Here is a 13342-nt window from a genome sequence, read left to right on the forward strand (position 1 = left end):
GAATGGTCCCATATTATTATGTCTTTGTGAGACCTTGGGCAAATCACTTAATGTCTACGGGTCTTGGTTTCCTCACCTGTAAAAGGGTGAATTGGACTAGATCAGTGATTTTCAAAGCATGATACATGTATCACCAGTGATACAAAATATCACTGTTTAGGTTGAATAAAAAAATTTTAAAGAAAGTTAATTTAAAGAAAAAATATTAAGTAAATAGAAGTGCAGGGATAGGATAAAAATGGAAAGTTTGGTAGTCATTGAAATACATTATATCCAAGATTCTTTCCATGACTAGCATTCAATTATTCTAGGGTATATCAGACACCCAGAAGGAATTTTAAGAAGGAAGTGGATGACAATTTAGTCTCACAGTTAAGGTAGGGGCTATAGCCCGGAATCAGAGAGTTAGACTTCTCAAGAACCCTTAACTTCATCAAGTCCTTGAATCTCTCCTCAGACTACAGTGTTTGCCTGCAACTGAAATCTCTAGGACAAGAGGACAGTGATATTCACATTACCATTCCCTCCACACCCAGCTGCATCCTCCACTCCATGGTCCCAGCCCCTTGTCCCTGTCTCCCTAGTGACACATAACAAAGGCCACCAAGTTCCAAGATCTCCATCCCATCCTCTCTAAAGACCCCAGAAGTATTCTTGTGGCCCAGCATCTGGGGATTTTTCCTGGCCTGCCAGACAAAATTTATCTAATACTGGCCAGGTCCAGCTTGGTCAAACACAAGGAAAAAAAATCCCTTATTCCTATATTTACTTCATCTTCTCTCTCTCTCTGAAATGTTTCTTTACTATGAAAAAAGGGTGAATAAAAACCCTATAAAAATACTTTGTTTCCAAACTAGGAACAGACCATAAGCATCTGTGATTCTGAGTAAATGTCCTTGAGCCCACAACCATTTTCAAAAATCCGTTGGGGAAAAATCCTATGTTCTTCCCTCCCACGGAAAGGTGAGGGACAGGGAGGGCCAAGCACCCAATGTCCAGCTACCCTCAGTAAACTGACAAGCCCAGCTCTCTACCCAGAACCCCACCCCACGGCATCCCTGTTACCTCTGAGCAGCTCCAGAAATTGTAGACTGTTAGCTTAGTCCCCCTAACAGCTGTGTCAGAAGCAGGAGAAAAAAAGCTCACCATTGTGTTTCACTTCCTATCAAGGCGGGTTTCATTTCCTTCCAGTCTCATGTTGAACAGGACTCTGAAGAGAGGCCGGGGAGATGGGCCCTGCCAGGGCTAAGGCAGCAAGTAGGCTCAAGTGTGTGTGTTTACATGCATGTGTGTGTTGGTGTCCTGCTCTGTTTGTGGGTTGAGAGGTCATACACATTTGTGTGTTTATGTGCATGTGTGGATTTATGCTTATCTGGGGGGAGGGTATGTGTTTGTGTATGCTGTCTTTGTGGGATCCAAAATATGCTTTTGGACAGCAAGTACCACAAAGAGGCACTCTAAAATCTACTCATGAATTTTGGGAAGTGTACTCCTCCTCAAAATGCGATTGTCAAGTGTGGTGGGGACAACCCCCTGGACAGAGGGTAAAATAACCTAATAAAAGGTAAATGTTCTAGGAGGAGAAATCAGGGATGTGGAGGCAGGACAGTAAGGGAGAAGCACGTCCTCTACAGGGTTGTCCACGATGGTTGTTGGTGCCAATTCAATGCTAACAGGAATCCCCAACTTGGAGTGTGGTGAGAAGGAAACTTTAGTCAGTGCAAACAGTCCAAATATTATATAGCACGGCTGTGGAACAACATGGCTGTGAGGTGGACCTGGGGCGAGGCCGCCCTGCTCCGCTCTGCTCTAGCAAGACATCATGGGTGTTTCAATTCCAACCCAGCCAAGGACACTGAGTCTCCATTTTTTGGTGGAAAGGGAAAGTGGTTGCCAGAGCTACAGGGGAGCTGGCTTATATTATATAGTTGAAAGACTGATTGGTTGGTGAAGATGTTGATTGGGTTATAGTTGCACAGCTCCTATTGGACAGGGAAAGTCTCAGTCCTCTTGGTTGAAATACAATTCCAGGAATTCCTTTATAAGGGCTGGCAGGAACACAGAGCAGAAGGCAGGCTGCTCAGTGCAGGCTTCTCTCTCAAGTGCAGTTTGCACGAGAGGCCCCTGTGTAGAGACAGCTGCTAGACTCTTTTTTTTTTTCTTTTTTTTGAGCCCAGTTAGCCACCAGGAGCCCTTCTTTAGTAGGTATCTTCTTTCGCAAGGTCCACAGGGTCCATTGTGAGAATTAAAAGGAGCAGAGGAAGTTCTCAGTAAATCTCAGCCATTACTACGTATTATCAGAAGTAACGCAATTTGTCACCCAGGCCAGACTGATTAAGACGTGAGGCTGTCCCAGTGACTTCTCTGTTGCATACATGGTCTACATACCTACTATGCACCCCTTTCCTTCCCAGCCCCCCTTTTAAGGCTTTCTGCTCCCAATATACCCACAAATCCCCTGGCACTTCCACTTTTGCTGCTCCTAAACAGGTGGAACCTCTGGGACCCTTGTCATCTCCAAAAAAGTGAAAAGGTCATCCATTTAGTAAACAAGAAGAAATCCAAAAGGGAAAATATAGAGGAATTAGGACTTTCCTTATCAAGAGTTTGAGATTAATTTTTTTTAAGTAAGAGGAATCAGAAGGAACAAGCAGGTAACAAGGAGAAACAACTTTGTCCCCTTTCGATTTATTCTCCAGATCTAAAACCACAAATCTCAGGGTGTCCTTCTTGTCCTTTTCTGCTGAAAAACTTTCAAAGTCTACCCGCTATATTCAGAGTAAAATCTAAAACCCTTTCTGTTGGCTTCTAGGCCATGCTTTATGTGGTCTTGGAACCATCTCTCTCTCCTCTCTCCCCACCTGCTTCCTTTAGTCCACTGACAAACCTTCTGGTACCTCAGATGTAGTGAACACTTGCACTCTAGAGTTTTCAGTGTAATTCCTGTTGCCTGGAATGGTCTTTCCCCTCCTTTTGCAGGCTAACTCCTCCTATATTATCTATCCCTCAGGCCCCAAGGTGAATATTTCTTCCTCAGGGAAGCTTTCAATGAACACTCTCCAATGTAAATTTAGTCCCTCTGTTACACTCTTCATAACATCCCTTTCTTATTTTCCACAGAATGCATCACAATTTGTAATTCTATATTTATGTATCTCCGTAATTGTTTCACCTATGCCTCTATATGAAATGAAAAGCTGCCTGAGGGCTTTTTGAACTGTTGCTATCTATCACTGTCATCTACACAGTACCTGACTCAGAGTAGACACCCGAAACATCGGCTGCTGCAGGCAGGCAGGAGTGAATGAATGAATGAATATGAAAATATGGCATAAAATAAAATTCTGAGTCTTTGTTTCACCTTGTAGTCATTTGGGTCTTCTCAACCTGGTGTAATGCGGAAGAGGTAAATGAGACCAGGATGTCTTGCAACGTTTACCTTTGTTCCATTCTTATTTTTATTATGTTTTGGGGGGAGCGGTCAGGGCCTTTTTCTTACACCTGTTATACCTCGTAAGCCCGTATTCTGGTCCTTTCCTCTGGCTTGCTCAGGGATTCATCATCAATCCTGCCCATCCCTGCATCTTAAGACCTTCAAGGTGGGTTTAGGATCTAAAGACAAGAAATGGCCTCTAGTGTGATTGTGGATATTTTGGCCTACATCTCCTCTCCTGCAGACATGGCGACCTTAGCCTTCTTGGGGTGAAGGACTTTTATTACCACATGTTGACAGGGCAACTGCAGGACGGCTCACACTTCCTGGTCTGATGGTTTCTGGGTTATTCTTGAGCAGGGAAAAAAAAGGACCAGCTGCCTTTCAAACTTAATTATCCACCCAACTGAGCACTGCCTATATACCAAGAATTCCATCTTATGTGTCTGTAAAGCACAATCCCTTCCAGGATTTTGTTCTCTCTGGAGGAGAAACTTTAGTAAAGCAAATCAGATCATGTCACTTTTCTTCTAAAGAGCCTCCATACATCCCTCCATGACAGCTCACTAGCCTTATTGCTCACCCACAATCTCCAGCTCATCATACTGAATTCTCTGTCATTCCCCAAACAAGCTCCTTCTGGCCACAAGCCTTTTCACATGTTCATATGTTCTGAGCCCGGAAAACTTTTTCATTCTCCCTTCACCTAGCCAACTCCAATCTCAGCTTGGACTTCTTTTACTCTCAGAAGTCTTGACCCCTCTCCAAGGGCAAAGAGCAGGTCAGGGGCTCCCATGCTCAGCAGCCTCTGTAACTGAGTCCAAACTCATCCTGCTTGCCAGCCAATGAGTTGAGTGACAAGGTGTCATGGCAAGGAAAACAACTTGGAAAGCCAGCGAGCCAAGAAAATGGTGAACTAGCATCCTAAAGAACCATTTTAAGAAAGTACAGAATTCAGGCTTCTTTTATATCAAGGGAAGGTGGGAATTGGAGGGCTTTGAGGTTGATTGACGACTGCAAACAGCTGGGCACCAGCAGGGGTCCAAAGAAGATTGCTTTGTTCTTGCTCTGTTCACTCTAGTTGATGTGAGTCTACTCACAAGGTTAAATAATGCATATTTCCCTTATGTCCTTGGGAGAGGCAGTTTCTAATAACGCTGTTTTTGTAAAACTCAAGCAGCAAGAATTCCTCTAACACTACATGTAAGGCTAAGCATGGCTTTGTTCCTAAGGGCCATGGGAACAAAGCAGGCTTCAACAAAATGGAGTCAGAGAGGCCAGCATTTTACTCTGTTACACCTCTTTTAGCACTAATATACCATATTGAAACCTTCCAAGTGCCTGTGTGTTTCTACCAGGAGGATGCTGTGTCTAATATAAGAGACCATTTTGTTCCCCTCTTGCTCCCCAAGCACTGTGCCTGCACACTGTAACTACTCCATCAATGTTTGTTCAGTGGATGAAGAAATGAATGAAAGAAACTGCATAATTTCCCTAACCTCTTTCAGGCTTCAGTTCTTGTCACTGAAGTAGCATAGGAACAGGTTATTTGGAAGTGTTCGTTTTTTGTTTTTTTTTTAAAGATTTTATTGGGGAAGGGGAACAGGACTTTATTGGGGAACAGTGTGTACTTCCAGGACTTTTTTTTCCAAGTCAAGTTGTTGTCCTTTCAGTCTTAGTTGTGGAGGGCGCAGCTCAGCCCCAGGTCCAGTTGCCGTTGTTAGTTGCAGGGGGCGCAGCCCACCATCCCTTGTGGGAGTCGAACCGGCAACCTTGTGGTTGAGAGCCCATGTGGGAATCGAACCAGCAGTCTTCCGCAGGAGCATGGAGCTCCAACTGCCTGAGCCACCGGGCCGGCCCGGAAGTGTCCATTGATGGCTCTTTGTTACTCTGGTTTAAGCAGGTCTTTTACCCATAAAGTGCATTTCTTTATCCCTGTTCTCCATCATCGTGTCCTTAATCCCAAAAGCTCTATCCAGAGCCTCCCAATCTATGACGATTCAGGAGAATCAAGGCAGGAGCCTGAGCAAGAGAGAAGACTTAGAGAGAAACAGAGAGGTGAGGGGCTAGAAGAAGAATGAGGTTGAGATGAGGGAGGACTGGGAAGCAGAGAGCCCATGTTCTTGACCGCCTCCTCTGTGATCCGCCCCTAACCTACTAACGCCCTCCAACTCTGCAAAGGACCTATTATTGTCTGTCTTGCATAAGATATGGATACTGAGGCCACAGGGGCTCAATAACCAGCCTATATAGTCAGTTCTGCAGCTACCAAGAGGAGAAACCAGGTAAAAACAGCAGCCATAGCAGACATCCGCTGAGCCTTTCCGGTGGGCACCAATCATTTCATGTAATCCCCATGGTGACCTTAGGAGATGGCCAAGTGTTTCATCCCTGTCTGACAGTTGAGGAACCTCAAGTAAGAGAAGATGGTAAGCTCGATTCAAGTCACACAGTAAGTGGCTGAGCTGGGACCAGAACACTAAACCTGCCCTTTGTTTAAAGCCTCCTAGGAAGAGAAAACAGGTGGAGTGTGAAACAGAAACAAAGCACACAGAGGATCATTCAGAGGAGGACGGACTATGTGTGGGACCTCAGTCTCCTCACACAGAGGAGCAGGAGGCAGTGTGTGCGTCATACACCTCCTAGAAGCACCTCCCTGGTCGCTCCAGGAGTGAACAAGCTGACAGTCCCCCCACACATGCCCTCACCACCTTCTTATGGGACACTCCTATTTGCCCTTCCCCCCAGGATTGCCCAGGGGCTGGTATTAGCCCTCAGGCCACTTGCTTTGCAAAGGACCCTGTGATTAACCCTTCCATCCACACAGGCTGAAGAAAGCCCTGCTTAAAGCTGTTCCCAGCCCTCAAGTTCTCAGCCTGGACTGCACAGTAGAGGAAAGTTTTTATAAGCCACTGATGTCTTAGCCCCACCCCAGACTAATTAAGTCAGAGTCCCTGGGCTTGGGACTTGGTTGTTGTTTTTTTAAAGCTTCCATAGTGATTCTTATGTGCAGCCAAGGCTGAAAACCACTGCATTTCCAGAGGCAGGTACATGTGAAAAAGTTAAATACCAACATATGCCTACATACATATATCTACACACGTCAAAAGACCCAAAAGTTCTTCGGGAGTCAGGGAAGAAGTTGGTGGTTGCCTTGTAAAGGAGGAGAGATTCGGCGTGCCCCTGAGCAGCGCCCTTGGCTGCCCATGGGGCCTTCCTGCTCCCCGCTGCCCTGTGATGTTTACTGGGGAGGGACATCAGGAGGTCAGCAAAGGCCAGCTGAGCAGAGTTCTGAGTATAAACGCTTGGATGAAAAAGGGGTGCTATGGAAAGTGACCTCACAGGGTGATCTGATCCTAAGTTTCCAACTGGGCAGGCCATGGCGGGTAGTCCCGTCCCAGGCACGTAACTTCTGTAGCAAAGGCTTATCTTTGCCTCAAGCAGCCCTGTCCTTTGTTTCTGTACATCCAGGTTAATACACCTTTGAAACGCCCCCTTTCGGAGCCCTCCTTCTAATTCGTGACCACCCTTTCAGACCCCTCAAGAGACAGCATATAACCTGTAATCCCATCACTGCCTTGCTTTCTCCCACCTCCACGTAATCTCCTTACATCCCCTCCCTAATTTCAAATGCATGAAAGAAGCTGCAAAACTGGCATCCTCCGGAGCGTCTGAGACCTTGCTCCCCGGCATATGTTGCCAGTTTGGCTCAAACAAACTCTTATAAAACATACTCAGAGCTTTTCTGGCCATCTCCAAACCCCTGTGCTTTCACCAACCACCCAGAATCTTTCGGTACTCAATGAGGAGCTTTCTAAGAAGGAAGTGCACCTGTCAAGAGAACACCTGGGTCCTCTGCTCAGAGCATGCCGTGAAAGGAATGCCTCGTTAGAGAGAATTCAGTGAGTAAACTTGAAGATCTAATTGGTTTTATGAAGCGATTCATGAATCAGGCAGCATGCCATCTAACAACTAGAAGGGTGCTCTGATGAGTTGTACAAAATGGAAGGTTTTTCTAGGCAGAGAGAGGTTGACACTAAGAAGTTCAGGATGGATTGTTTCAGGCAAGGACACCTTCCCTTAGGGGGCTTCAGGAGGTCTCATCAGGTAGATGACCTCACTAATGCTGACCATGGAATTCCAGACTGATTGGTTTAAAATTCCACTCCTGGGGGAGGCTGAAACGACAACTAAGTTAGTTGTTAAGTTTTGCTTTTGTGATGTGGCTTATTGAAAGTAACTCCATTTTGGCCTGTTGTGTTTGTTGTTGTTGTTGTTGTTGTTGTTTTTAACAGTGACCAGGGACTGTAACCTTTCCTAAACAGAAGCATCAGAAAGGCACTGGCTGAGCCCACCAAACCAGCCCTGCTCATGGTGTAGGCACCTGTCCCCTGAGGGCCACATTCTCTTTAGTCCCCTCTCCAAATGCTAAAGGTAATGTGCTTCCAGCCCTGTTTTATAGAGAAACTGAGGTGCACAAGAGGAAAACTATCTGGACAGTGATAAACTGGGAAGTTCCAAGCTGAGACCAAATTACCCCAGAGACCAGTTCAAGAGGAGGAGGTAGGTAGATGGGGAATGGGGCCATCTCTGCCTTCAAAACCATCCTCAGATAGGGCTTAGAATGTACCTGCACAATTATGCCCTACTTTCCAAGACTTAGCAAAGAACCTCCAAATATTTTCCCAGCATCTCCGTCAGGATGGTGAGTAGGTTCGGGCCTGTACCTGTGGGCTCAAGACCAGGGCTGGGTGTACCTGTGTGTGCCTGTGTGCACCTGCCTCCTCCAGCTAACCAACAACATCCATTTGCAGCTGGAACTGTACTATAGGCATGCCCCCACAACCTTCTAGGCAACATTTCATTAGCCCTGATGCAAATGGAGAGATTTGGGGTGACTCCATCCCCAAATGGGAACCTGGCAAGGTCTGGGTTAAAATGTAAATGCAGAGTCCTTCAATATTTTCGAAGTCCTAATACAAGTGATTGCCCCAGGGCCAAGAGGATTACTTTCTAAATGCAAATGAAAATAATGAATCTTTAAGTGCCATTTATTGTCAGGGTGATGAGCTGACTCAGGCTGGAGGGAAGGGGCCAACTGGGGTGGGCTCCACTGCATTATAAAAAACCCACTGGGGCAGAGAAGGAAAAGGCAGAAACTCTGCTAGAACCCAGAAGAGTTGATAAAAAGTTCTAGGGCCAAGTCAGCGTATAGAAAGAACAAAGAACACCAAGGGGCCATCTGGGGCAAAGATAGGACAGAAACACACTGCCTCGGAAACTGAACGCAATAGCTCAGCAAATGGGGAGTTCTTTGCCTTCACAGCTCTGTCTTTCTCCCTCCTCAGCACTTCTCATACTCAAATCCTGACTCTTCTTTCTGAGAAAGTGCTCAACTGCAGATTTCCTGAGCATGGGACGATGTTGAATTTTGTTTTGTTATTTCCAGAACCTGTATTTATTAAGTGCTCACTGAGGACGCAATGATTGATTCTTTGCCTCCGCTTTCCTTCTACTCATTCATTAATTCACCAACCATGTATTGAGATCTCCCATATGCCAGGCAATGTAATGGGTCTGCCCCCTGCTCTCTTGAAGTTTGCTGTCTATAGAGAGAGACAGAGGATGAATAAATGATTACCCAATTATACCTTGGGTGCCCCCCAAAAACGTATACACATTTTAAGAGGTATTATCTATGTATTACTTTTCAAAGTTGTGTAGAAAATTAGTATGACGTTCACTCAAAAAATGGCATTAATCAAATGAATGCTAGTGTCACCATGTGACAGGCAGGACAGTCAAAAGAAAATGGAAGAAGCACAGTTGTCGTTTAGGGAGCAAGAGACCATTTTGAAGTGGTATTTGAAATTCTAGAATGTTCTCCTGACTTAACACCCCTTGACTTCTACCTATGGGCGACCTAAAAGGATGTGGTGTACCATAGAAAACCAGCTGCACTGGCAGTACTTCTAGAAGAAACTGAAACAGTATGAGCAGCGATACAAGTGGACTCTTTGGTCAACGTAGCTCAAGCAGTAGTTCACTGTAATCAGAAATGTCTGGACGCCGATGGGAACCACTTTGAGCTCCTCTTGTACTTGCAGAAGTCAAACATGACTTGTATTCATCTTTTGTTATTGGTATATATTGAGTATTACAATTTTAATACAGTTTTTTCCTTTCTTAAAATGTGTATATGTTTTTTTGCACCCTCTGTATATATGTATATGAAAATAATTACATTTAGGATATGAGAGGATAAGAATAGCATAGGAGACCCAACCCTGAGCAGGGAGGTACAAGAGAGTTTCCTATAGGAAATGGCATTAAAAATGAGTTCCGAAGGATGGACAGAAGTTAGCCAGCAGGAGAAGCATTCCAGGCCAAGGAAGGGCATGTGCCAAAGTCCTGAGGTGGAAAGTTTAAGGACTGACAGAAGGATGGAAGCAGGGCAGTGGTAAAGCACATAAAGGATACTTTGTGGTGCTGAGAGGTGACAGCACATATTAACTTCCATCTAGAACCCTGCCCCATCTGATGCACTAAGACAGGAAACCCATTCCAATGGATTTAAGATACATAGATTTGCATTAATCTCACTGCTTGTCCTCTGATCTTCCTAGTTTCCAGGCCCTGCCTTTGTTTCTCAGTCTGCTTTTTCTCTAGCCCCCAGATCTGGGTTAGGGAACAACCCGGGTCTTCCCTGGATGACTGATACTGAGTGTGCATTGACTGCCCTTTGGAGTTATTTGCAGTGGTAATAATGGAGTTTTGTTTTTTGGGGGGTGGGGGGTGGGGAGACTCATTGCTGGTGAGTCATCAGAGAGAATCTGAAGAAGTGAGCTGAGCAGGTCACCTGAGGAGCTCTTCAGTCATTTCTGTCTCATAATGAAGCTGAAAGTGAGGCCTCTACAGAACCAAATACAGTAGTACCTCGGTTTTCGAAGGGCTCCGTTGATGAACATTTCGGTTTACCAATGCCGTAAATCCAGAAGTAAATGCTTCGGTTTTCGAGCATGCCTCAGAAGTTGAACATGTCACATGGCTTCCGCTGAGTGCAAGATCCTGAGGCCTAGCTGTCGGCTGTTTTGCAATGTTTCAGAATTCAAACAGTCTTCCAGACGGATTATGTTCGAAAACCAAGATACCACTGTAGAAAAGGGCAGAGATGAGACGTCTGCACACCGAGGTGGGGGATGGGACACGAAATCAGCTTAAGACCAGAGGCTGATGTCATGTGCTTTGAGTGCCCAAAGCCCCGCGGTAACATGAGTTTACTATTTTAGGTGAAGAAGAATCAGCTTATGAACCTTCTCCAGACAACTGAAGAAAACTCAGAGAAAATATGAAAGAAGGAGGGACTGGCCAGGGAGCCAGAGACCTCCAAAGGGTCAGAGGAAGTGACACTTAGGTAAGAGCATGAACACCCGCCAGAGGGAATAATAATGGAGGACCCAAAATGGAATTTCCTTCTGGTCAGAGTAGCTCGGCAGGATGAAGTGGGGTGGGGACAGGGTGGCAGCTTACACTTCCTGGTGGCATAACCTCAGGAGGTGCCATTCACATCTACTTGAGGTTAATGGCACCCCCAGGAGGTGTATAGTATGGGGGCAGGGGAAGGGCATACAGGCTGGTCAGATGTCCTACAGAAAAGCTGAGATGCTTTCGGAGGAGTTGAGACTATCCACGTCCAACCATCATTCCAATTCACAAATTCACACTAATGCCTCTATTTCCTGGGCAAGCTGCCTGTGGACAAGCTGGGTGTCTGGAAGAGACTGTCACCAAGCCAACTTGTCACTAGCTTTAGAGATATTGGAATTAAAAAAAAAATCGGTGGTCACATGCAAGAAATGATGTTTGTATGAAGTTAGTCACTGAAAGCTATTGACTATGTGGCACAATATGGGAAACAGACCAGCAGTCCATCAATAGGAGACAGGGCAAGCAAATTATAGTACCCGTTTATGGAATGTTATGCTTTATAAAGATAGATAAACATCTTTCTCTATGCACTGTAAGAAAAATGTCTTCAAACTACATTTAAGTTTAAAAAAAACAAAGTATAAAAGTGTACAGTATGCTACCTTCAATGTAAATAGGGAGAAGAAAGAATACTATTCACATGCATGACTATGTTTATAAAAAGCAACTCTGGAAGAATACACAAGAAACTAAAAATAGTGGCTAGCTGGTAGGATGGATGAGGAATCAGGTAGAAAGTACCGGGAACGAGAGTAAGACTTTTCTGTAAACATTTTTGTTATTCTGATTCTTTTTCAACCATATTATTTATTTGGGAGAACAGCTCCCTAAAGATGTCCACGTCCTAATCCTTCGACTGTGTGACTATAAAGTGTTTTATAGCAAAGGAAGCTTTGCCGATGTCATTAAAGTCACAGACCTTAAAATGAGGGGATTGTCCTGGATTATCTGGGTGGGTCCAGTCTGATCACATGGCCCCTTATGAGGACAGCACTTTCTCTGGCTGGAGTCAGAGATTCAGCAGAAGAAAGCAGAGGGATTTGAAGTGCTAGAGGGACTCAGTTGCTACTGCTGGAGGGGGCCATGTGGAAAGCCTGGGAAGTGTCCACTGAAGAAACGTCCAAACCTGTAGAGAACTTTAACGAGTTTATTTGAGTCAAACTGATGACAATTGCTGGGAAGCAAAATCTCAACAGAGTAAGAAAATGCTCAGGAGAATGGCAGTTTGGCAGCTTATTTTATGTGTTAGAATCAAAGGAGGAGACGCAAGGATGGTTACATGAAATCCATTGGTGGTGGTAGAGTAAGGGGGTGGGAGAAAGCAAAGCGGGGATAAAAAGCAAAATGGAGAAACACACAGTTGTTTTGCATTGGTGGGTACAGAATAGTTATAATTAACATTTTACAGCACATAGGGGTGGCATTTGGGGAACAAGATAACAAGGCAGTGTTCGTAGTCTCGTGCTCTGGTGTGGTGGGCTGTGCCCTGAAATTCGAAGGGTATGTTATCTTAGATGAAAAAAGACAATAGACAGGCTCACTTAAGGCAAAGATTGACCTTTGTCAAGGAAGCTAGAGGCCAAGGATGTGACTACCTGCCATGACCTCTTTTTAATTACGAATTCTCATGTTCAGACCATCCTATGTGGTTAATTTTGGTCTTTGAGTTCATAGGGCCTGCCATGCAGGCCTCCCCTGAGCTTGTCAGGTTCATTTGTGGACCCTTTTTCGTCCACAGAAGGAAAGCAGGCACCCACTGGGAACACAGATTGTCCCCCAGCTGACAGACCGTAAGAAAACGGGTGCCTCAGTCCTACAGCCTCAGGGAACAAGCTCGGGCCAACAACGTGAATGAGATTACAAGCAGACTAGCCTCCAGAGTCTCCAATCAGGACCCTTAATTTTGGCCTTGCAACATGTTAAGCAGAGGACTCAGCTGAGCTCACCTGGTCTACAGAAATGATGAGAAACTAAATTTGTGTCTGAGGGTGTAGGTTGCTCTATTTGTGGTCATTTCTTACATCAGCAATGGAAAACTAATATGCTATTCAGTATTTTGTTTAATAATAAATTTTTATTGGTGCTCAGAAAACTCTATTTGTAATTTTTGTTCCTTGGATGAAATTTGGAGCATGAGTCAAGAAGAGGCCCGTGAAAAATCATGCTCAGTCCCATCTACATTTTCAGGCAACCTAGGGCCAAACATCCACTATTGGTTCTATTGTGTTTACTCCTTTCCATGATCTTGGTCCACGCTTTCCTTACATTCTCGAGAACATGTTCAGGAAAGCATGGCACAATCAAATATTTACTTATACATACTCAAAGAGATGTCACAGTCTATTTTCCCAGCTTGGTGGTTCTCAAAGTATGGCCCCTGGACCAGAATTGTCAGCGTTACCTTTAAACTAGTAAAAAATG

The 13342-nt window shown here is 44.9% G+C and overlaps 1 protein-coding gene across 5 annotated transcripts in view; it reads right to left on the reverse strand.

Annotated features, from left to right (window-relative positions):
• The window catches only part of ADA2 (adenosine deaminase 2), a 58011-nt gene that overhangs the window by 25359 nt on the left and 19310 nt on the right, over positions 1-13342 (reverse strand). Inside the window, exon 3 of one of the 5 annotated variants that reach the window (XM_081059873.1) lies at positions 10370-10586. The exons of 3 other annotated variants lie outside the window; for them this stretch is intronic. In XM_081059873.1, the coding sequence (XP_080915999.1) occupies positions 10370-10454 (85 nt within the window). In that variant the 5' untranslated portion in view covers positions 10455-10586. Of the gene's footprint in view, positions 1-1065; positions 1158-10369; positions 10587-13342 lie in introns of those variants that run through there. One more of the 5 variants, XM_081059874.1, reaches the window with a different exon arrangement.

Source organism: Rhinolophus hipposideros (genome assembly GCF_964194185.1).
Source record: "Rhinolophus hipposideros genome assembly, chromosome: 9".
Lineage (NCBI taxonomy): Eukaryota > Metazoa > Chordata > Mammalia > Chiroptera > Rhinolophidae > Rhinolophus > Rhinolophus hipposideros.